Genomic DNA, 23791 nt, shown 5'->3' on the forward strand with positions numbered 1-23791 from the left:
GAATCTCCCACAAAAATAAGTTGAGCAAACTCAAAAATCTGCTGAAGCTGGTTGCCTTAAAATTTTAACTTGGCTCAAATTTTTTTCTTTTTTTTTTTTACAGTGTACATGGGTTTATTTCTTCATCTGAAAAGATTTGGAGGAATGCATCCACTGCAGTGAATGGGTGCCATCAGAATGAGAGTCCAAACAACTGATGAAAACATCACAATAATCCACACCACTCCAGTCCATCAGTTAACGTCTGGTGAAGTGAAAAGCTGCATGTTTGTAGGAAGCAAATCCATCTTTAACACATTTTTAACTTAAAACTAAAAAAAAAAAAGTTGTACTCTATCCATACTATTGCTTAGAAGTTTGTCTCGTCTGAATCAAGCCATAACAGTCCAAAACAGTTCAAAACAAATATGTTTGTTGATTTTGATGTGAGAGAACTACAGTGGATGGACTTTTTCCCTGGAGGAAGTGTTATTATGGATTATGGACTCATATTTTAGCTGGAAGCAATGGTTTGCCGTTACAGTTGTCTTAATGGATTTGTTTCTTGATGATGGATTTGCATTACAAACAGATTTTCACTTCACAAGATGTTAACTTATAGACTGGAGTGGTGTGGATTACTGTGATGTTTTTATCAGCTGTTTGGACTCTCATTCTGACGGCACCCATTCACTGCAGAGGATCCACTGGTGAGCAAGTGATGCAATGCTACATTTCTCCAAATCTGTTCCTATGAAGAAACAAACTCATCTATATCTTGGATGGCCTAAGGATGAGCACATTTTCAGCAAATTATGGGTAAACGATCCCCTTAATTGTAGTGTGAATAACCAATCAAAATCTAGATAAAAATGCATTTATTTACAGACAAATGAAGTGCCCTTTTACATTATTTCTTTTGGAAGATAATGATTTTCAAACATTACATTAACAGTTCAAAATAGTGCTGATCAACTGAATGAACCAGGCTTTAAGACTGTGTAGTTATTTCAAAAATAATGACAAAAACTGAGAGACACGTATTTTGATGCAAAAGGGAAAAACCTCCGCTGTTTATGTGAAGATATACATGTTCAGATGTCCAAAAGGTCTTTTGCATTTGAAACCAATGGAACTTTTATCAAATTCATTTCACATTAAAACATGCAACTGAAATGTGTCGGAGCTACACTTACTGTGACTTCCTCGTTTGATGAATTTTCTGATAATCGGTACTGTTAAACATTACAGTACTTATACATATTTCCTGCTTTGCTCTATTAAGCATACAAAAAAACTTGAAATGGCACAGTCTCATAAAAATAGCTTTCTTTTTGCATCAGAAAAAAAAGTCAGTAAGAAGCTGAATCATATCTACCAAGCTAACGTTAACAATAATATTAATGGCAACATAATACACACACACAAAAACAACATTGACAGTATTGGACACTTTTCACAGATCAGTAACTCTGCAGAGTCTTAAACTCCACAGAAAAGTCCCAAATTCATATTTTTGCTGCAAGCATTATAATTCCAATGGACGCTTGCTTTTGTTGAATATAGATCATTGTGATGAAGAGATCATGTATTTCACTCCACTCCAGTGAAACCCTTTGGAAGAAACGGTTGAAATTCAGGCAGGAATTTGATGGTGGTCTCCAAAATCAAGTGAAATGTGAAATGCAAAAGTCTTTCCATCCACATGTGGACATTTTTGGGATGCACTGAAACTCCTATTGACCATTAAAAATCATACTTGAGGTCTATTAAAAATGAGGTATGTCAGCCTTAGCTGATGTCAATTCAATTTATGGACAGCTGATGTTGAATCTGACCAGGCAGGAGTCCAAGTAACAAGTCTTTTAGCTTAAACATACTGAATGTTAGAAAGGCATATGATGGTGTTCATATTTCCGTTAATGTGATTTTGTATGCATCTGCGTAGTTCTCGATATTTAGGATAAATGTGTCCTCGTTAGAGTAGTGCTCGATGATATTGTCGTCCATGTTCACCAGGATCCTGCGACGGAGAGAATAAACAAAATCACAACAGGCTTATTAGCTGTCATCTGAATCTGACATGTCTTCTCTTGATGTGACTTTTATATTATTTTTTTCAAGAAATCACTTACCCTTTCTTGCTCTTCTTGTAAATCTTGGCCATTCTGTCAATAGGAACACCGTACTTCTCTGAAATCTGTCGATATAAAAGAAATCATATATCAGTTATCACACTGGCAATGATTTGATTGAGCTTATTTACAATAAATCTGAAAATCTTTTGAAATTTGTTCAGTATTCAGTTAGATTTCATTACTTTGGTGCTAATCATTTGAAATCCATTTTGATTTTATTTTTAATCATTTTAGTTTAAAAAAGTAATCTTTGCACTGAACTTTAATTTTCAAATTGATGCACTGTTTCATTTTGCACCTCTATTAAATCAGCCCAATGTGTCAGTAATTTAGAGTAGAGCGCCCCCTTTAGCGACAGATACTCACTGCATCCATGAGTCCTCTGAGAGTGGGCGTCCGCAGCATCAGAGCGTCAAACACCTCATCCGACTCCTTCCTCACATACAGGAGCACTGTAAAAACAGAACCTCTGCTTATGAATTCCACATTCTATTCAAAGTCTATGAAGCCTTTAGAATGTAATCAGCAGTGAGAATTCAGTGCTGCTGCACATGAAAATAAAACAGTAAAGTACAATCACCCGATACAGCTATGGTATGGAAAAAATGAAGAGTTTTTTTGGATTTACTGGGTATGGGTTTGAGTAAAATGTTCATATTTGTTTTGATAACATTTCTTCCAAATTTCAAATAAAAATATTGGAGATTTTCTTTTCTTTTCTTTTTTTTTGCAGAAAATGACAATTGGTCAAAAAAAAAAAATGTTTTCAGGTTAATCCACCAAATATAGATTTCTTAACTCTTCTGAAGATAAAACATTGTTATTGTGTTGTCTAAACTAAAGATACATATAAACATGTTTGAAAACATGGCATCTTTTTTGTTATTTTGACCAATTGTCATTTAATGCGAAAAGGAAGATTGTCATCAGTAGTTTACAGAATTAAAAAAAAAAAAAAACACGTTTTATTCAAATACATATGTGTCTTGAAACTGTTCTTATTTTTTCAGTTCTGTGAAATAGAGCAGAAAATACCATAATAATCTCAACTATTTTACCTTTTGGCGAATTGGTGGCTAATTCATATGAATCCATACGATTTCATTTATACATTATGTTCATGTTTACTTTTTTCAAAAAATGTTTCGTACAATTCTCTTCATACAGATTCATACGAAATCGCAAGCTTGTAAAACAGTTCGATTTTCCCGTGAGATCGGGTTGGCAAATATACTCTTCAGCTCTAGATGTGTGTGTGTGTGTGTGTGTGTATAAGTGTGTCCTGCTCTGACCTTTCTTCTGCGTCTCCTCTCTGAGCTGTTTATGGGGCGGTGGACAGAAGTCATCCTCAGACGGCCGGAACATCCTCTTCACCAGCACACTCCTGCCACAAACACAATAACATCAACTGACCAGTCACATGATCAGATACCTCTCAGCAGCCCGGCTGAACCTGAACGCAGCTACATGATCTCATCAGTATTACAGAAAACAGCAATAATTGTGTACTTTAAGGGTACGTTTACACAACAAAGATGTACTAAAAACTAATGACAATATATTTTTTTACAAATTCACATTTTCACAGTTCATACAAATTGTAACAAGTGCACTTTAAAAACCCATTTACAAAGTTTGCATTTTCAGTTTATCTTGTAAATGAACGGGAAAAAGTGCATAAAAAGATTTCTGTTTTTGTCTGAAAACGTTGTCATTAATTGACCCCCTTAACTACAATCTTAAAAAATTTAAGAGAGTATAGAAATGACAAAATGCACAATATTTCCTTTTCGAGTGCAATAGTACGTTATGTGACTATTTCAATTCTTTAAGTGTTATTGATCATTTTTTAATGTGTAGAATATTATTTGTATACAATGTATTTTTATATACAGTTAAAACAGATTTGTATGTGATAAAATTACTTTTTAAGTGAATGCGTATTAGACTTTAACTGTAAATAATATACCTAAAACAGACAATTAAATCATTCATTATAAGTATAATTACCAGCAATTAAATATGACTCATGTTATGAAGGTAATACCACTACAATTTTACAATGAATCTTTTTTTTTTAATCAGACATTAGTGTTGATCATCACTTTTAATAATAAATATTCTTGAGGATCCCTGTAATCTACTATTGCATCAGTGCTTGCAGTTAATTATGAGGTGAAGTGATGTTCATTTAGTTATAAGATTATCTTATTCTGTTTTACAGCATAAATACTGAGAGAAAGATCAAACTCACCCTTCGCGTTCAATTTCCTCTGTATTAAATGCAAACACCTGCGAAGAGTTGTGTACAAAAGTTTGTAGTTTTATTTCCTGTAAACATTCATAATCAAACATCTCCGTAACATTCACAACAAGCCTAAAAATAGACACCCCAATGAGCAGTTCAGCAGATATCACTCCTAATAAACAACTGTCACCAAGATACACACACGAGGAAGGCAAGCGTGACCTTTCCTGCCGGGTTCTGAAAGGTCAGTCGCTCTCTAATAAGTTTCAGTCTCGTTATACATACAATGGACCTCTAAGGTCTTCATGACAGTTCTTTAATGAGCCTCTACAGCCTTTTTGAGATTTGAGGAAGCAAACGCTATGTGACCGCAATTACAGCCGTCTGCAAAATGGCAAAACACAAAAGAGCTTGTGATCTGGTCATTGAGTGTGTTTTCAGGCTGACTCGTACCTGGCCTGCCCTCTGTAAATTCCCAAAGTGCACATCCGGGATGAAGAGAACCGGCTGGGCATCCAAATCAGTCATCATTTTAAAGAAGGTGGCGTCGCATTTTTTCGGGACAGAAACCGCCCCGACGCCTCCATCTTTTCCTGATGAGAAGATGTCAGTTGTGAGATGTAAGAATTACTGTTATTGATGATGATAATAAAGGTGACTCATACCGGTTTCTGTCTAATCAAATGCTACCCAATACCACCTGCCACTAGCAATTAGCACATCATGATTCATGGTGGTGAGATTCTTGAGTGCTTTTTAAGCTTATTTTTATGAATATTTATGATACTTTCAGTGCTTCGGACCTTTTGTCTTCTTGCGGTTCTGTTTCCTCTCCTCATCTCTGATCTTCCTCTCTGCTCCCTGAGCCGCACAAACACAGACAGGATAACAGAGAAACGAGATATTAGAAACACTAGCATGTCTGTGAGGACTGTGAAAAGTAACAATAATTAGCAACCACAAGGTGGCGCTTCAGTTACCGAGATTGTAGGCCAGAAACACGCCATAAAAGATGTCTAAATAATGAGCCACTAGGTAACAGCTCTTCACTGCTTAATAGTGATAATGCATATAAAGTGCTGCAGGGATGATGCATTTTTGTAGGCCAAAACACAGAAACGTTTTATCATTCAAAGCATTTTAGCACAATCGTTTAAGTCAATGGGATTTTGAATGGGATTTAAGGTCTGGGGGAAAGCGGTTTTATTCTACGACATAAAATACATCAGTAATACCCCTTGTAATTTTTTAAAGCTTTTACTTGTCTTTAAAAAGGTGGTTGATACATACACTCTCAGAAATAAAGGTAAAAAAGCTGACACTGAGGCGGTACCTTTTCAAAAGGTACATGTTTGTACCTAAAGGATCCATTTTGGTACCTTAAAGGTATATATTAGTACTTAAAGTGTACATATTTGAACCTAATTGGTACAAAAGTGTACCTTTTGGAAGGGTACCTCCCCAGTGACAGCTTTTGTACCTTTATTTCTGAGAGTGTAACAAGCGTCTAAATGTGACTGCGGAGATTTGACCGCACGACTGTTTCCACAGATACACCACCTCTGCGTCCGAAATCGCACACTTCCCTACTAAATACCATGCGAAAAATAGTATGCGAGGCGAGTACTATGTCCAAATTCATAGTATTTGAAAAACAGTAGGCGAAAAGTACCTGGATGACCTACTTCTTCCGTCTGGACTCGTAAGTGTGCATTCGATGGATACTTTACTATCCCATGAGGCCACAGGAGAGGATTTATGAATGACAGTGAAGCAACGCAACTGACGTAGGTGGGTCATGTGACAGTAACAACATGGCGGATGTAGTATGTCCGGATTTATTCATACTATATAGAACATACTTTTTAACCGTTGTGAAGTAAATTCAGGTTCAAATGTAGTACCTACACAGTATGCGATTTCGGATGCACCGCATATGTTGGAATACTGTACACATATGTTCAGAAGTTAAAGGTCAAGGTTCACCTTATCACAGAAGACCTTGATCTGACAGTAGGCTCTGTGCAGGGGTTTGTTGCTGCGGTTGTTGTAGCTGTAGGTGTCGATCTGTATCATCAAAGGAAGACCCTTCACCCCCTTCTGAGAGGAGAAATCTGTGCTCAGACAGTTCACCGTGATGAAGATCTACCAATCAGAGAACAAGACAAAAACAGCTCCACGTGAAGATTCATGTAAAGAAAATAAACATGTTATAGTGGTGTCTGTCAGTGCAAAACTCTTTGCCACTGGGGTGCTGTGGGAGATTGTTATGATATATGTGACCCTGGAGCACAAAACCAGTCATAAGTAGCACAGGTATATTTGTAGCAATAGCCAACAATACAACAATGGGTCAAAATTATAGATTTTTCTTTACTTCCAAAACTCATTAGGATATTAAGTAAAGATCATGTTCCATGAGGATATTTCCTACTGTAAATATATAAAAACTTAATTTTTAATTAGTAATATCCATTGCTAAGAATGTCATTTGAACAACTTTAAAGGCAATTTTCTCAATATTTAGATTTTTTTTTGCACCCTCAGATTCCAGATTTTCAAATAGTTATATCATGGGCTAATATCCTAATAAACCATACATAAATGGAAAGCTTATTTATTCAGCTTTCAGGTGATGTATAAATCTCAATTTAAAAAACTGACGCTTATGACTGGTTTTGTGGTCCAGGGTCACATACTGTATAATATAGGTATCTAGATGCACATGTAACAGACTGTTGCATAAGAACTGCCATATTCATATTTTCTAACAGCTTGTTCTGGTTTGACCTACACAGTCCTGACCGTTGAAAGTGCACCTTGTTTTCCCCCACCATCCACCTACACACGCAAAACAGGTGCCTGCCTCGACACGTCTATCTGTACCACTGACTGCTACAGAAGGCACTTAGACTGCACGCTAACAACTACGCAGTTTCAACTGCACAGAATACTAAATGTTCCCGTTAAAAGGAAACAGCTTTATATTAATGTAAGACCAAGTTTTAATCTTAAATGTCATCTTTTATTTTCAATTCCAAAGCAGTTTTTAGCCTCTGACTCCTCAAAGGTTTGGAAACAGAGTCTTGCTCACCAAATATGTATGTGGTTAGTTATTAACAGTTTCATATGATCAACCATTACCAATGCCAGAGGACAAAAAGGAGGCCATCGTTAGGAGAAGCATGCAAGAAAACTAAACTGGAGCACTTTATATGAATTATACACCCACAAGGAAAACCTTTATTTCCTAAGATGCCACCAGATAACCCTCTAAGTAGTAATGACTAATCATGAAAAGCATGACTTAATTTTTTTGTCCAAAACATTTAACACTGATAGAAATCGAACTGGGCTCATTCTGATTGGTTTAGAATTGGCATTCTCTGCTGTTGAAATGTTGGGTCAGTCTGATTAATGTTTTTAATACCTTTATTTAGCAAGAATGCATTCAATTGATCAATAGTCACAGTAAATACATAACATTTCTAAGTCAAATAATACTGTAAATTAAATTTTCTGTTCAAAGAATACTGAAAAAAAATATGGTTTACACAAACATTTGAAGCAGCACAACTGTTTTCAACATTGATCATAATAAAAATGTTTCTTGAGCAGCAAATCAGCATATTACAGTGATTTCTGAAGGATCATGTGACACTGAAGACTGGAGTAATGACGCTGATAATACAGCTTTGCATCACTACATTTAAAAAAATATTCAAATAGAAAACACTTTTTTGAAATTGTAATAATATTTCACAATATTACTGTTTTTCCTGTTTTTGATTAAGAAAATGCAGCCTCAGGCAGCAAAAAGAGTCTTTCAAAAGCATTAAAAATCTTGCTGAAAATTTTAAACAATAGTGTACACACGTTGTAGGCTCAAAGACAAAATGATTTGTACAGCTGCGGACTTCTCGTAAAATAAACTGAGCCCTTCAACAAGGACGTAATTTCCACCTCACAGATCAATGGCTCATGGAGACTCAGTTTATGGCTTTCCTCACTCCAGCCTGATGAGAAGAGCTTTGAAGGGACTTGTAATAAAAGTCAAGAGTATGTTAGGTCAGAGTATGAGATGCTTATCAGATCAAACCGAGAGCATTTCACACCCCAATGCATGCTTTTACATGAGCTTGGACTCAAAAAAAAAAACACTTAAATATCCTTCCAAGGGCGGCTGCATTGAGACATCACATAGTTCACATTAATAGGTTTTACCAGAGTGAGTTGGCCCGATAAAAAGCAAATGTTTGCGCAGAGAGCTTTAGTTGAATATACTCTAGAGGCGAGTGTTTAAACTGAGCTGTATTGCAACAGAAGAGCCACAATAGGAGGGCAGGACTCTACCTGTGAGGCTGGGCGGATCTGGACTCGGGTTTGTGTGCGTTTGGTACACAGACCTGGGCTATTTCCTACTCTTGGTAGCATACAGATGAAACCCAAAACCCAGGAGAAAATAGAGGTTTAAATTAATAGACGGGACTGGGGAAGATGCACCAGGGTATTGTGAATCAAACATCAGGCTATACAAGGCTCTCGGGGCGTGTAAAATACACATATCAGATATCGTAACACTCCACCCTGTGTCTCAATAACATTTTGTGTATCACACACAATGGTGGTAGTGCACCTGAACGAGAGAAAAAAAATAGATGCACTGATGCAGTCGGACTGAAAACTGAACCTTAGGTTGAGTTAAACAACTACACCTGCCACTTCATCATCCACGATGACCATTAATGCAAGCAGGATGTCCATAAACCCAAAACACACACTGGAGGATGTATTGATTGTAAATTTGCAGTGCCACATCTGAACTGTGAGCACGCGGTCTTAGTGCTGGATGACTTACCTTGGCCTCCTCATTCACGTCCCAGGTGAAGGACACGGCATTGTAAGCGATTTCTTCAATATTTCCAATTGTGTTGAAGCTCTCTTTGTAGTCAGCTGTAGAGAGAACAGGAAAAGTCAGTTTTCGAACTTGCTGAAAATAAAGCAAAGCAAACCAGGATATGTTGTGTTTTAGATACTACAGAAACCACAACTGTTTAAACCAGTCTTGACCAGCATGCAATTCATTCTACAGACTGATGCTTGCAGCGGTAGAGACATGTACAATTTATATGGTGTATGATTAAATTTTGGGAGTAATGTACAAACAGCTCTGGCGAGTGTCGGAGAATGGCGACATTAAAACAATGTCTGCCAATGCAAGCGGTTTTAAGACTGATAAGCTGAGTCTACATGAAACAGCACCCTTCCACATTAGATAACTCTTATCTGTTTATGTAAACAAACATTTGCTTTTTTAGTAGCCGCTTGATAGGCCATTTATGACCACTCACACTTTAAGCATGTCTGTGATTCTGCCTAAACGCCATTACTTTATAGATTTACGTTAAGGATGGGTGATCTCATAACAGTTTCAATGGCTGGAGTCAGCCTGTCTATGCTAGTTTAGCTATGGCTGTTAACTTTACATTCTTGACTGGTACTTTCTAAGTGTCTGTTTTGATGTCCACCAGGCTAAAAGTCTGGGCTGCCCCTCACTAAAGATTTTTCTATTCAATTAATAGTTGTTCATTTAAGACTTGGGTGTAGAATACGTGCTTTAACATAAATTCGTCCCCCACACGTTTTGGGTCAAGTGTGTTCACATAGAGGTTTTTAATGACCAGTGTGTATAAATTTAGATTTAAATGCAAAGAGACAAGATAGTCTATGCATGACCTGACGTTTTATTCATATCTAGAATGAGGCCATGTGAACATCACGGAGCTCTAAACACTCTCATGTAATGTATGTTTCATTCATACTTGAAGCTGGAGGGCGCTCTCGCACAGAGTCCAAAACAGTCTCATAGAAATAATAACTTGTGAAATGCCAGGAAATCTGTACAAAGGCATACAGCTATCACTGTAGCTAAATTGAATAAAAAGCAGAAGGCAGAAACGTTTTTATGATTGCAACAATATATGGTTTATGTGTGTTTTTCAAGTCATCTCCAGGTAAATAAATAAAGTATATTAAAATTGCAGTGCTATTACGGAAGTTTATCCACTTTATTCTTCAACACGGAAGTAAGCCTATATAGACAAAACTTCCGGTTCATTAGCCACTGTAGGAAAATAATGAGAAAAATAACAATGAGCAGTAAACGGTAAAACTGTTTGCACTACAAACCAGTGTGTTCATAATTAAGATAATACGTTAAAATAATATGGTAAGACACACCAATTTACAATATCAAGCAGTAAAACGAGCTGTTTTTTACAGCTAGAAATAGATGGAAGCGAATGACTCCGGACCCACAACATTTACAAATGGCCGCACCCGCTAATAAGGGGAAAAAAAGCTGGATTGAAACTATAAAATATATTTTTATTTTTTATGGGAAAAAAAGTGTTTATATAGTATATGAAACAAACATAACCAATCATAAAATTAGGAAAATATAAGAAAAATTATTATAGAATAAGAGATAAGAAAAAAAATAACCTGTCATTTAGACAAAAAAAAAATTTGACATTTCCGTCCACCTCACTTCTGAAATGATGGCTATGCCCCAGATTTAAGCTATTATTCGACTAATCAAATGTTTGTTACTTTAATTACTTAAATATATACTTAGAAGGCCTTTATTAAAAGGCTTTCAAGCGCACATATAAAGCTTGCCGCAAAGCACCTGCAAAAGTAATGACTATGAATGTGTGAAAAATAGAAAGAAGATATTTTAATTGTTTATTAATATACTAGTGTTTTCTGAGTCCGTGTGTCGGTGACAAAGATTAAGTTGTACAGTGACGAGCCTTCAGAAAGAAATTCACCTTTCATACGGATTTCCATATTTCTCATGTCTGTGAGGCAAGAAGCCCATGTTAAAGTTAGAGTGAGCGGCTGTGTCAAGTTGCTACTATCTTTAGTCGTGGCCTAATGGTTAGGGAGTCGGGCTTGTAACCTAAAGGTTGCTGGTTTGATTCTCACACCGGCAGGAATTGAAAGTGGGGATTGTGAATGAACAGCACTCTCTCCACCTTCGATACCCCTAATTGTTCCCCGGGCGCTGGAGCAAGGCTGCCCACTGCTCCGTGTGTGTGTGTGTGTGCGCACTTGTTCACTACTCACTGCTGTGTGTGTGCACTTGGATGGGTTAAACCATTTCGAGTATGGGTCACCATACTTGACAATACGTCACGACTTAACTTAACTTTACCAAACATTTGGATTTCTGGCCCAGTATACTGTAATTACCTCAAGGACCAGTCATTAACGATCTGTCCATCACAGACACAGACCAATAAAATTATAGTCAACTAAGCCTTTTTTCGTCAACTAACCTAGTCAACTATTAGGGGGCAGCCCTACTAAAAGTATTAGATTACTTAGAAATCAAATAGCACCCATTTGCACAACTAGCTGCATGATTTAAGGTGTCATTCATTGTCGTACAACAGGTAACACACATGCTCATTATAGAAAAGGTGTGCTCATCAACTGCATTTTCAATTTTTGAAAGACTGCTGTGACTCTCAAAACAAAATCTGTTCAAATCCTTAAACCTAGGTATGAGTGGTAGTTTTTAGTGGCGATTTCCTATGTTAATTAGACTTTTTTTCTTCAGTTCCGAAGTTCTTTGTAATTTAATAAGCTGTCATTACAGAGGCGTTTATGTCTATGTTAAGTAAACCCAACACCTGTCTTACTTTGGGGTAACTTGGGGATTAGGAAGGCCGAAACCCTTCCCAATGGATATCCTTTGGGTGGTTTACCAAGCACGCCCGACGATGCCCGTAAGCGACCTCCCCCCGTTAAATAGCCCCATTCAAATCCCAGCTCTAGTGACATGGCCCCAAGCCTGAGGAACAATCCCGCCTCAACTGCTATTCAAATCTCAACTGTGCAGGTGTCAGGTTTCAGTCACTGTCTCCTCTTGGCTTCAGCATACTGCCGTATACCATGTGCCCAAAGGTCTGTCCACTTCACCAATCTACCATCACTTTCTTCGCAAAGCTCTCCTTGAAGTGCATCAACAAAACATTCCTCTATTTTCTCCCCATCTAAGAGAGCAGAGTTTAAGACAAAGATAGCTGCCATCAAGATTCAGATATTCCCTCAGGGTGCTCCCAGGCTGTGAAAGTCTCGAGGCCAAATCTTGACAAAGGGCATAGCAGAGCGTCTGATTACTGGAGATGAGGCGAGGACAAGAAGAAACAGGCTTAAGATGACTGTTCTGTCAAGGTGTGACAAGACCGAGAATAAGACGTGAATTGTTTGGACTCATAGCTACCCCACGCCAGGTGGACTCCAACAATTTTGGGCCTGTATGTTTTTTTTTTCTTTTTTCACTCATTTAACTTGAATCAGAAGCTGGGCTAGTGATCTGAAGGTCACAAGTTCAAATCCCAGGTGGGGTGACTCATGGAGCTGGAGAATAACTGGGATCTCCTAACACCATTGCACCTTACTTAACCCCAACTTGCTCCAACGGGACCAGCATTGTAATAAAGCGTGCAGCTGTGGATAACCCTATTAAACTGGCTGTGTCATTGCTGCCACATCCAACCAAGCTGTATTCCTGTTACCATAACTCTTCAACCATTTGCACCATAAAAATGTTTTTAAAAATAGCTCCTGAACAGTAGGACAACATGCACTTTTTAGCAATATATGGCTTATTACGGTTATGTCCTGATTTCCCTCAGCAAATCGCATGGCAGTTTTTGGGTAGCGCAAACAGGAAGAATTTGAACAAAGAATTACAGAACGCAACAGGATAGAGAGTTTAGAATGCAAAAAAAATCATTAGAAAAACAAACACATGCACATGCTGAAGAAGGAGTATACATGTTTGATAAAAACATGGGAGGAGGAAGCAGGACTCAGACCGGCATCTTAGCACATGCGATGTGTGTGTGTGTGTGTGTGTGTGTGTGTGTGAGTGCGTGCATTTATATGCATGCATGCATGCATTTGTGTGTGCGCAAAGAAGTCTCTTGAGTAAAAACTGTGAAACCCAGTGTCACAAAGAGACTTATAAAAATATATTTATTATAGTATGTTTTCAAGTTTGAAGTTAAATAAAATCTTTTAAATTCTATTTACAAACTCTCAGCACACAGTAATGCTCAATAACTGTAATTTATTGAAAGCTAATTGTTTTCTGACTCCTTGCACATGAAGATATCATATTGTTTTAGAATTTTACAGTCAAAAAATAAAAGTAAAAATGGCCTATATTAGCTTTGGGTTCTAAAGGAATAAGAAACTATGAACTAATTAACACCACAGATTTCATTAGGAAGGAAATATGTCCAAATGTCAAAATTACTGCTGTAAAAAGATCTGTGGCCAGTTGCATAAACTACTTAAGACTAGTCTTAAAAGTTAGTCATCAAATTTTTTTCTTCAAGACTGCCCTACTAAAAAAGTAATATGTTTAAAATGTTTATTTCATGCTAAGTATAGTTCAAATCTATTAACATATTTGCTGACTTATCGCTCAAGACTTACTGATATAAAAATTATAATTATTATTTGGAGAACTACTTGTGCACAATGTACATTTGTTAATATTAAGCCTAAAATGTGTTTTAATGTCACTATTGATGAGGATTGTATGATCTTTGAATAATATCGGTCTTTAAATGCAAGATGTTTAAAGTGTATCAAAAGTACACTTACAATAGTTCCACTTCAACACAATCAAATATACTTCAGTAAATCTTTATTTGGACCTCAGCACTACTTCTGCACAATTAAAGTGCATGAAGTACAAAATTAGTTCTTACAATTTAGCAGACGTTAACTATACCAGTTTAGTAATACCAAAAGTGCAGGGTATTTTTATTAAGCACATACATATGTAAATGTACTTGTAGTATACTTAGCGTGAAATAAATTCATTTCAAATACATTTTAGTTTATTTAGTTTATTTATTGGTCATAACTTTTTAAAGTCAGTTTGGATAAAAACACAGATTGGTCTAATTTGAATCTGAAAAGCTGGACTGATTACCGCTTGGTAAACTGCTAGTTACTATGTTGACTATGTTTATGCAGCTGGACCCTGTATCTATCTGTAAAAAAAAAATCTCACAGTAAACTCTTTCGTTAAATTGTGTATAATCTGTGTGTAAAACCATTTAGCAACCAAGTACCCATTAGCTGAGCAGAGGGAAACCAAGAGGAACCAATCTCCTGAGAGCCCTGAGGGCTTCTGGGATGTAAGGCACCATCAGTCTTAAAACTAGATGCGGATGCACAATGAACCATTTTAAAGACAAGAAGTACTTTTGACATAGGGCGATTCAGACCAAAGTGTGTTGAGCAGTAGCTTGGTTAATGATTTTTGGCAAAAAAAATATGCATAATCTACATAAGTACAAGAACACAAATGCTTTTAGCTATGCAAACTCAATCTCACGCATCGTTGCATTCAAAAAATATTTACTCTTTCACGTCAACTACTGCCATGATGGAGCAACAGTTTGAAGATAATCTTGCTGCTGATATACTAATAGCTATAGCAACCTGTTATGTTTAATGCAGGGCTGTCCAATCCTTCACCTGGTGGCCACTGTCCTGCAGAGTTTAACTACAATCCTTATTAAACACACCCAAACTAGCTGATTAAGGATTAATAGAAACTTCCAGGCAAGTGTGTTAGAGCAGGACTAACTTTCTGCAGACTTAATTTCCAACCATGCTCTAACAGATCTGCCTGTTATTTTCTAATAGTTCTTATGCAGGATTAGACACCCCTGGGTTAAATGAACTGGGGTAAATTGGCAATGCCTGATCCAAGATCAAGCCTAAATTTTGACCTCAGTAATGGAGAAGAAACCTCACCGATGTCCAGAACCCTCTGCTTTGCCGTGTGCTGACGAGAGTGCCAATACTTCCAGTACTTGAGCTGCTCATCGCGGTTCTTATCTTCACTGAATACAACCATGATGACACTCTGATAGAGGAAATAAGAGAAAGGAGGTTAACAGAGGTTATCACAATCCACTCAATTACTTCACGCCTCTTCCAAACCATCAAGAGCTGACTAGCATTGTTATTACCATAACAAGAATGGAAGATATGGTCATACATTAGGCCGTGTGTCCACCAAAGCATTTTTAGCCAGCTAAAAACACCAGGCACTCTTGCTCTGATATGGAATATTCGCAGAAGTAATGTGGCAGACGCATTGAGAATTAAATGTTACAAGCATTATTTTTTTTAACGATATTCATAGTAGTCTGGGAATCCCATCTGGTACAGACATGAATACTCGGAGACAAGAAATTTTGTCTCCTCTATTGTATCCTCCATTGTTGTTTAGTTGTAGTAATGTGTGACAGTTGCTCAGTGTGGATTTAGTCCCGCCCCTCCTCCACTGTGATTGGACGGCTGACTAAAAAGTGACAGTGTTGACAGTTTATCCAAAGTTGAACATTCTTCAACTCTCTGCACCGAGAAAAAAACACGCCCAAGTGCTCAGCATGAAAAAGACACTCAGTGCTCAGCTGCTGGCATTTAAAAAAAAAAAACATTGAAAACAATTTTAAAAATATGCTAGCTTTGGTAAAAAAAAAAAAACACTTTGGTGGACACATGGCCTTACTGTTCATAAGTGTGGGATTGCTAAGATTTTTTAATGAAAGTCTCAAAGTCTCACCAAAGCTGCATTAATTTGATCAAAAACACAGTAAAAACATTTTATTGTGAAATATTATGACAAATTATCATACCTTTTCTTGTTTAATATATTTTAAAAAGTAATTTATTCCTGATACATTTTTTTCCAGATTATTTGATGAATACGAAATTCAAAAGAACAGCATTTATTTTAAATAGAAATCTTTTACATTACAATGTGTTCTTGGCTTGCTGAATAAAATCATTAATTTCTTTTAAAAAATCATACTGACCCCAAACTTTTGAACTGTTATTTTTAGTTTTATCTACAAATTCATTTAGAGCTGTCAATCACTTAAAATATTTAATAGAAATGAATTACATATGCCAATTATTAATCAAAGCTCCCAAATTCAATGCCATGACATTGTTACATTACACCATGTCAATCTCCTTCGATTATCCGGTTTGATAGAAGAAGGCAGGCCTACACACTCACCCTTACTTTGCTGATGGGATGTCGGAGGCGTTTATTGGCACTTGTCTCGTTCAGTGTAATAGCATAGAACTGGCCTTTGTTCAGGTAGGTCATAGGCCCTTCACCCTGCTTCTGCCGCAAAGACCTGCTGGCCTCGAGTGTGTACTGGAAGGTGTCTCTGTTGAACAGCATGCTTTTCAGGTATGTGAGAGCTGATTCATTATAACATACAAGCCTAATGGTGTACACTACCAGTCAAAAGATTTAGAACAGTAAGATGTTTTTTAAAGAATTCTTTTCTACTCATAAAGCTTGCATTTATTTGATCCAAAATACAGCAAAAGCAGTAATATTGTGAAATATTTTTACTATTTAAAATAACTGCTTTCTATTTGAATATATTTTAAAATGTAATTTATTCATGTGATCAAAGCTAAATTTTCAGCATCATTACTCCAGCCTTCAGTGTCACATGATCGTTCAGAAATCATTCTAATATGCTGATTTGCTGTTCAAGAAACATTTATTATTATTATTATTATTATCAATATTTAAAACAGTTGAGTACATTTTGTTCATGATTCTTTAAAGATCCAAAGATCAGCATTTGTAACATTATACGCTATACCATTCAAAAGCTTGGAGTCAGTATCATTTTTTGAGGGGAAAGAGATTATAGAAATTAATACTTTTATTTAGAAAAGATGTTTTAAATTGATCAAAAGACATAAAGACATTTATAATGTTACAAATTATTTCTATTTCAGATAAATGCTGTTCTTCTGAACTTTCTAATCGTCACAGAAATCTGAAAAAATTCTAATCCGCTGTTTTCAACAATGTTTTTTGAGCAGCAAATCAGAATATTTGAAACAGTAAAAATATTTCAAAATTTTACTGTTTTTGCTGTAGCCTACTTTGGATCAAATAAATGCAGGCTTGGTGAGGAGAAGAGACTTCTTTAAAAAACATTAAAAATCTTACTGTTCAAAAACATTTGACTGGTAGTTACAACAAACAAACACACACTTACAACATCTCCGACTGTTCAAATATGAAGTCATCAGCTGCAAGCGATGATGGCCGATACTTCTGCATCAAAGAAACAATCAGCCATTGATTAAATCCAAGTTTTATAACAAATGTTTCAGAAGCACCAAACATCAATCTGCTCTCACTTCATTGCTGTCTTCCTCATAGTTGCTATCTGGGCTACTCCGATGGTCATCCTTCCCGTATCCACTGTGACACACGGCCGAGGTGTCGAACGAGTGGGCCTGTTCACAGATGACCCGCATCGGCTCCTCTCCTTCTGTCCTGTAGTGAACCCCCGAAGTCATGAAAACAGGAGCGTACACCTCAGCCTTCACCACCGCAGCGTTCCCGCTCTCTCCCGCAGACACGCTGTACTGCTCCCGTTTGGTGTCCTGGTGATCCGTGCTGACCGACAGATTTACAGGCACTGATTTCAGGACCTGGACGCGATTATCCACTGTCTCCGGCTCCATCTGACTGCTGTTTCCCACTGTAGAGTTTCTGAGGCAGTATGAAAGCATAAGAGATGAAAAGCTGAAATAAGTCCATTTATTCAACTCCATATTCACCATTACTTTAATCATTTCACTGACCTCTTTTCTGGCTCCTCTGAAATTTCAGCCGCTTTACTGATGGGCAAAACTCTCTTATCTCTGGGCACCTGTAGAAGATAATACATCAAAATACAGCAGTGCTGATAGTATCATAAGCACTGTTTCACTCATAATTGCTTGAATGGAGATTTATCACTACTTAGAGATAAATTGAACACTTCCTGACTGTCTTCCGCCATGTAACTTCCATATCGGATCAGCATACTTTCATCATATCCTTACTGTGCTTGTATGCTTTGGCTAATGAGGTGTAAGCTATAAAGTTGTACCTTGGTTGCACTGGCAATGATATAATTGTTTTCATTAGTCAAGAAATTCTGGATAAAAAATGATGGAAAGTATAAGTGTAAAAGTAACCGTGTGGCATGTTGACATCTCTAAATGCTGCTACATTCATTCTACGCAAAATATCAAAAAGAATAATTTCACTGGGACATAAATGTAATGAAAACTGCTTTCATTATCAAAAACTTGCATCTTAAACAAGAATAAATCATTATAAGGATGAACTGGATGGACTTTTCTGTCTGAACCTCACACAAAAGCTGTGATATGACTTGAAATATAGTGCACAAGTTGCAAAACATTAATCATGGCATAGTTTATTATGAATAACTATATATAGTTTTTGCATTCATTTGATTTTGTTTAATCATATTTTCAAAATGTATTCAAATGCATTTCAAAATGTATTCAAATGCATTTCAAAATGTATTCATTCAAATTCGAATTAAAAAGTAGGAGCTGTGCAAAATTCAATTAGTTAAAATGAATAACACTGGTTTACATGTAATAAATTGGATTATTGATACACAATACACAAACGTGGTTATTAGTACTATTACTTAATTCTCGTTCGTATGCAACTCAATTCTGTGTGACTAACATTTTATAGTTTATATGTTTATGTTAAAACTGTAATCCAAATGGTGTAAACCTGGTTTTATCCTCCGTACTACAAATTGATTGCTTTGCTAACCCAAGTTTGTGTCTTCTTAATGATGATTCTGGTCTCTGTATAAGCTTAATGGGGTCATATGATGTGATTTCAAGTTTTCCTTTCTCTTTTAAGTGTTACAAGCTGTTTGTGCATAGATAAGATCCCTGAAGTTGCAAAGACTAAAGTCTCAAAACCAAAGAGATATTCTTTATCAAAGTTAAGACTCTGCCACGCCCCCCTAAAACGGCTCAAACATGCCCCCACATGTCTACGTCACGATGTGGAAATATTTGAGTGAGGCCGCCCAAATGTTCACGCAAAGAAAGGCGGCGTGGTTTCAGTAACCGCAGCAGTGTTGATGCAGCCTTGTCAGGGAGACGCTGTGTGTTTCTATGTGAAAGCAAAAGCACTTTATTTGGCCTTCAGAAAGTAGATGCATTTAGGAATCATTAAGATTACTTACAAAGATGTTATCACAACGTATTTTATGGAAGACCGTTCCGTGAAGCTAGGAGAGGAGGTAATTCTGACTTTGCTATGACAATCTGGCGCTTCTGAATCAGTGGCTGTAAGTATGTTTTGTTATTAGTTTAAGTATTTGCTATTGACTGTTCAAATGAGGAGTTTTGCACGTCGTATGTGTGTGTGTGTGTGTGTGTGTGTGTGTGTGCGCTCGCGTGTGTGAGAGAGAGGAGACACGGAGACACTGCAAACACATACGAGCATCATCACCGTGTCTGTCACGCGACTCTGTTCCCCTCTCGGGCTTGAACTGATGGTAAAACTAAGGACATTATTACCTGTCTTTACATTTATTTTGAAAACTAAAGCTCGCTATTATGGTAAGGGACATTACATTTCCGACTCGTGCTTGTGGTGTTCGGCCAATCACAATGCACTGTGCCAGTTGGCCAATCAGAGCAGACTGCGCTTGTCGGAAGGAGGGACTTTGTAGAAAACGAAGTGTTTGAGAGAGGCGGTGCATAGAGGAACTACAATAATATACAGTATTTGAAAAATAATATGTTTTTTGAACATTAAATCATGTCAACATATTCTGTTACACCAAATACACAAAATAATGATCTTTAAAAAAAGCATCATATAACCTCTTTAAAACGAAAGAGAATGTTGTTTGCTGGTTTTACGGCTGTGAAGAAGAGTATAATACAGAACTGGTTTACACCGCACATGTGTGCAAACACATACTGAATCCACAGCCTCCTGAAAATAGTGACTTGTGAATGTACAACAGCATGAATTAATGGGGCCAAGCCCTCTACTATTGATGCTTGGCAGTTCTATAACATACTTGATTATATAAAGGAATGACTTGTTTTGTTTTTTCTTTTTTCCCTCCCGCTCTCTCTTCCTTTTTGACTGGACTCTTTAAAGTATTGATTATATGTCTGTTGTTGTTTTGTTGTTGCTGTTGTTTTGAATAGATGTTGTGATGTTGTGTGTAAAAAAAACAATAAAAAGTTGATAACAAAAAAAAAAAAAAAAAAACTGTAATCCAAATGGATGGTAATTTTGTGGTTGCAGTTAAAATGCATAAAACTTTTTTGGCTGTATAGTGCTTAAATTGTTATTTTCAGAACTTGATACTGTAGGCCCAGTTACTATCCACTTTCATTGTATAGAAAAAAGCAGCTTGAACATTCTGCTGAACTTCTCTTTTTGTGTTCCACCGAAGAAAGAAAAGTTACAAACACCATTAGGATGAATGAATGATAATGTGACATGAACACATGATTAATGTGAAGATGGTAAGAGACTCAGCTGATGTCCCTGACCTTGTAGTACTCATAGAGGAGCCCCAGGGCGGCAGCACTGTCTTCGTCTCCATTGATGCTCATCATGGCCTTTGTGGCCGCAGTAAGAGGATTCTCCAGGTAAGACCTCCAGGCCTCGTCCTCACTAGTGTAGGCCCGGCGCGGGTGGAAGGACGGCTCATTGGGAACCACTACAACCAGCCTCTTACTGGGACACACACACAGACACAGACACAAAACATATATCAGCACACTAGCAAACAGAAACACAGACATAAATGATCCCGCTGATAAAGCTTCATGTAAAAGCTCTATTTTGCATACTGATGAAAACAAACCTGCACACTGCACCTTTTGTGAGTGTGATGTATAGCGCATTGATGCCAGACAGAACTGACAGTGACAGAAGTCCTTCTGCATTTTACTGCCTGAGAGACAACTTCAGCTACAATGCAGCGAGTGACACATGACATGGGGAAGTGCCACTGCTGGCTCTAGTCTCCCTGTTTGATATCATATGATATTAAATCTATATCTGGCTGCTTTCATTCTTCAGAATCATGGACAAGATATTCAGCAACATACTGTGGTCTTAAAATGTTTTTGGCCACACCTAAAAAGAAATATACAGTAACATTGGGGCCACAATAAAAATGTAATAACACAAGAATTATAAAAATGAAGTATCTAAACATAGAACATGTTTATTAAATGGTTATTCTCTATGCTTTTTAAATTCATCTTAAATTTTCATCTGAAAAGTTCTGAGGTTGAATTATTTTTATGTTTCATTTTTATGTAGATGTTTTTTGTCTATTGTCTATTTGTTAACTGGGAATTATGGACATTTGTTTGGTAATGAATTAAAATTTAATTTTTTATTTCTTTTAAGTAATTGTTTTATTTATTGAGTTAAAAATTGACTATGCCCTCCTCAGAATTGGTGCAGAAGGTTTCCAGTGAAATTTATAATTCAGCAGATTCATAATCTATTGTTTTATGGCATTTTTTAATAAAAACATGTATCTAAAACACAGACTTAAATAATGAAATTCAGATGTATCCCTTTGACTTTGATTCTGTTATTTTAATTTGTATAATATAAAGTAAGTTTTCTTTACCCCAGTAATGGGTGAGAAATTCACGATTTGAGATTTTGTGCTATAAACATTCATGTATTCTCAGAATATAAAAGTAAATCGTGTTGGGTTCACTTTAACGTTCTGAAAATATTCTAAAAATGTAATTGTCCAAGTAGTGACTTCACAACACGATAGTCATTCATTGGTAAACACACGAGATGTACACACAAGCAGTGAGCACAGAGCATGTTCTCCTGTGGGCTCTTTCACTGGAAAAGAAAGGTCAGAATACAGGCAAAGTGGGACAACTGAGCTTATTCATCTTTAGCATTTAAAAAAATAAAAAATCAGGATATGGGATGACATTAAATAGTGTCCTTAGAAATAATTTTTGTTATTTGGAATGCAGTGTAAAACAAGGTACATATTCTGATTCTGTATTCTGATTACAAGGTAATTACACTTTTTGTATTTAATATTTCTGAATAGTGTAGCTGATTAAGTATTTACTATAGTTTATTGTGAGGAGCTAAATCATCTGAAACATACCTTTATGTATAAATTTTCACAAAGTTTTCTACTTTACCTGCACTCACTCTATTTAATTGGAATTGCACATGAATTAAGTTCCATGTAATACTTTGACACACATAATGTCTAAGAGGTGCAAGACCCATATTACCACCAACAACCCTTAAGAGAGAGCAATTCAGTCCATTTACCTTGCCTTTTATAAACAAAACTGTGATTTAATCACCATAAACATAAATAAACTGGTTGTTACTAATGACACAATCGATCCGAACACTGCGTAAATTAAAACAATAGGCCTAAAACAATCTTTTCAAACCTTGCACTGTGTGTATTAAAACTAAAACAAAAACGTAATATTGTGACGCTTCTAGGTTAGGATGATCGTCAACGATATACAGATAAAAACTATAACGAAATAATACAGCACAAATATAAATAAATAAATAAATAAAATCTTTATTTTTAGTAAAAACATTACATGTAGCAAATAAGCCTTTTCTTTGAGGTCTAAATAAACAGGAATGAATTTCAGGTAGCTTATATTCAAGGTGTTTCCTCCGTGAAAAATGGCGTTTTGACCGCAAAAAAAACTTTCCTCATGCGGTGAAATTCATCAATAAAAACAACAATAAACCAGACAAAACCTGTGTAATATTACACGCCGTTAACGTAATTATTGCGACCGTAAAACAAGGTTTTGAGAGTTTAGAGAAAATATGAAACTTTTCTGAAAGTACAAATGCAGAATGGCACTCGGCGACGCTCCGATACTTGTGTTGAGGTGAGGTAAGATCGTGTCGCAGTCCTGACTCTTACCTGTCTGTCTCCTGTGACATATTTCTCTTCCTCCGCGGTTCTTCCTTGTGAAACTGGACTTTCAAGTCGGTGCAGGTAACAGAAGACAGAGCGCGAGCGAGAGATGCCAGAACCCGGGCTACAGGTAAATCGACTTTTCCCTCTCTGCTTATTTCTCAAGGGCTGAAGGAGCAGGTAGGAAACACCTGAGCACCCCGTCCCGTCCTTCCCGAAGATTTCAACGTGTAATTTATAAATTAAAAAAAAATAAAATCTGTATATTTTTAAAATATTTATAACACGTTAAATCTACTTTTATTATTTTTATTGTTTGCGTATAGACCTATAGGTAAACTTTGACGGCTTTTTTTCTGTGTAAAGTATTTGGGTTCAAGTAGGGGCGGGTCGGCGCTCTGATTGGTCGGGGTGCGAAAATGACGCTCGCTGATTGGCTGGCGCGTCAGAAGACAGGTTAGAAGACCCGCCTCACCTGTAGCCATAGATTTGTACTAGAAATGAAGGGCAGAATGGAGAAAGCCACA

General features: G+C 36.7%; 1 protein-coding gene across 2 annotated transcripts; it reads right to left on the reverse strand.

Moving 5' to 3' along the window:
* Positions 1–857: 857 nt before the first annotated feature.
* On the reverse strand, positions 858–23584 carry grhl2b (grainyhead-like transcription factor 2b). 2 transcript variants are annotated; one of them, XM_058754630.1, is made up of 16 exons: positions 23271–23584; positions 20860–21046; positions 18103–18170; positions 17653–18010; positions 17508–17566; positions 16502–16652; positions 15220–15331; positions 9224–9318; positions 6352–6510; positions 5169–5226; positions 4819–4958; positions 4372–4409; positions 3410–3501; positions 2484–2569; positions 2115–2179; positions 858–2002 (listed from the first exon to the last, which is right to left on the reverse strand). In XM_058754630.1, exons 1-16 carry the CDS (start codon positions 23288–23290, stop codon positions 1888–1890), a joined length of 1803 nt encoding a protein of 600 aa, XP_058610613.1. In that variant the 5' UTR covers positions 23291–23584; the 3' UTR covers positions 858–1887. The 2 variants fall into 2 exon arrangements, with proteins under 2 accessions (XP_058610613.1, XP_058610612.1); XM_058754629.1 differs by having other exon boundaries at positions 16496–16652.
* Between the last annotated feature and the right edge of the window lie 207 nt (positions 23585–23791).

Source organism: Onychostoma macrolepis, chromosome 19, assembly GCF_012432095.1.
Source record: "Onychostoma macrolepis isolate SWU-2019 chromosome 19, ASM1243209v1, whole genome shotgun sequence".
Taxonomy (NCBI): Eukaryota; Metazoa; Chordata; class Actinopteri; order Cypriniformes; family Cyprinidae; genus Onychostoma; species Onychostoma macrolepis.

Coding starts and splice junctions, on each gene's coding strand:
- grhl2b (XM_058754629.1), bottom strand. CDS start 23,290: ATGTCACAGGAGACAGACAG. Junction 18,171..20,859: donor TCCTCTATGAGTACTACAAG/GTCAGGGACATC, acceptor TATCTTCTACAG/GTGCCCAGAGATAAGAGAGT. Junction 4,959..5,168: donor GAACCGCAAGAAGACAAAAG/GTCCGAAGCACT, acceptor TCTTCTCATCAG/GAAAAGATGGAGGCGTCGGG.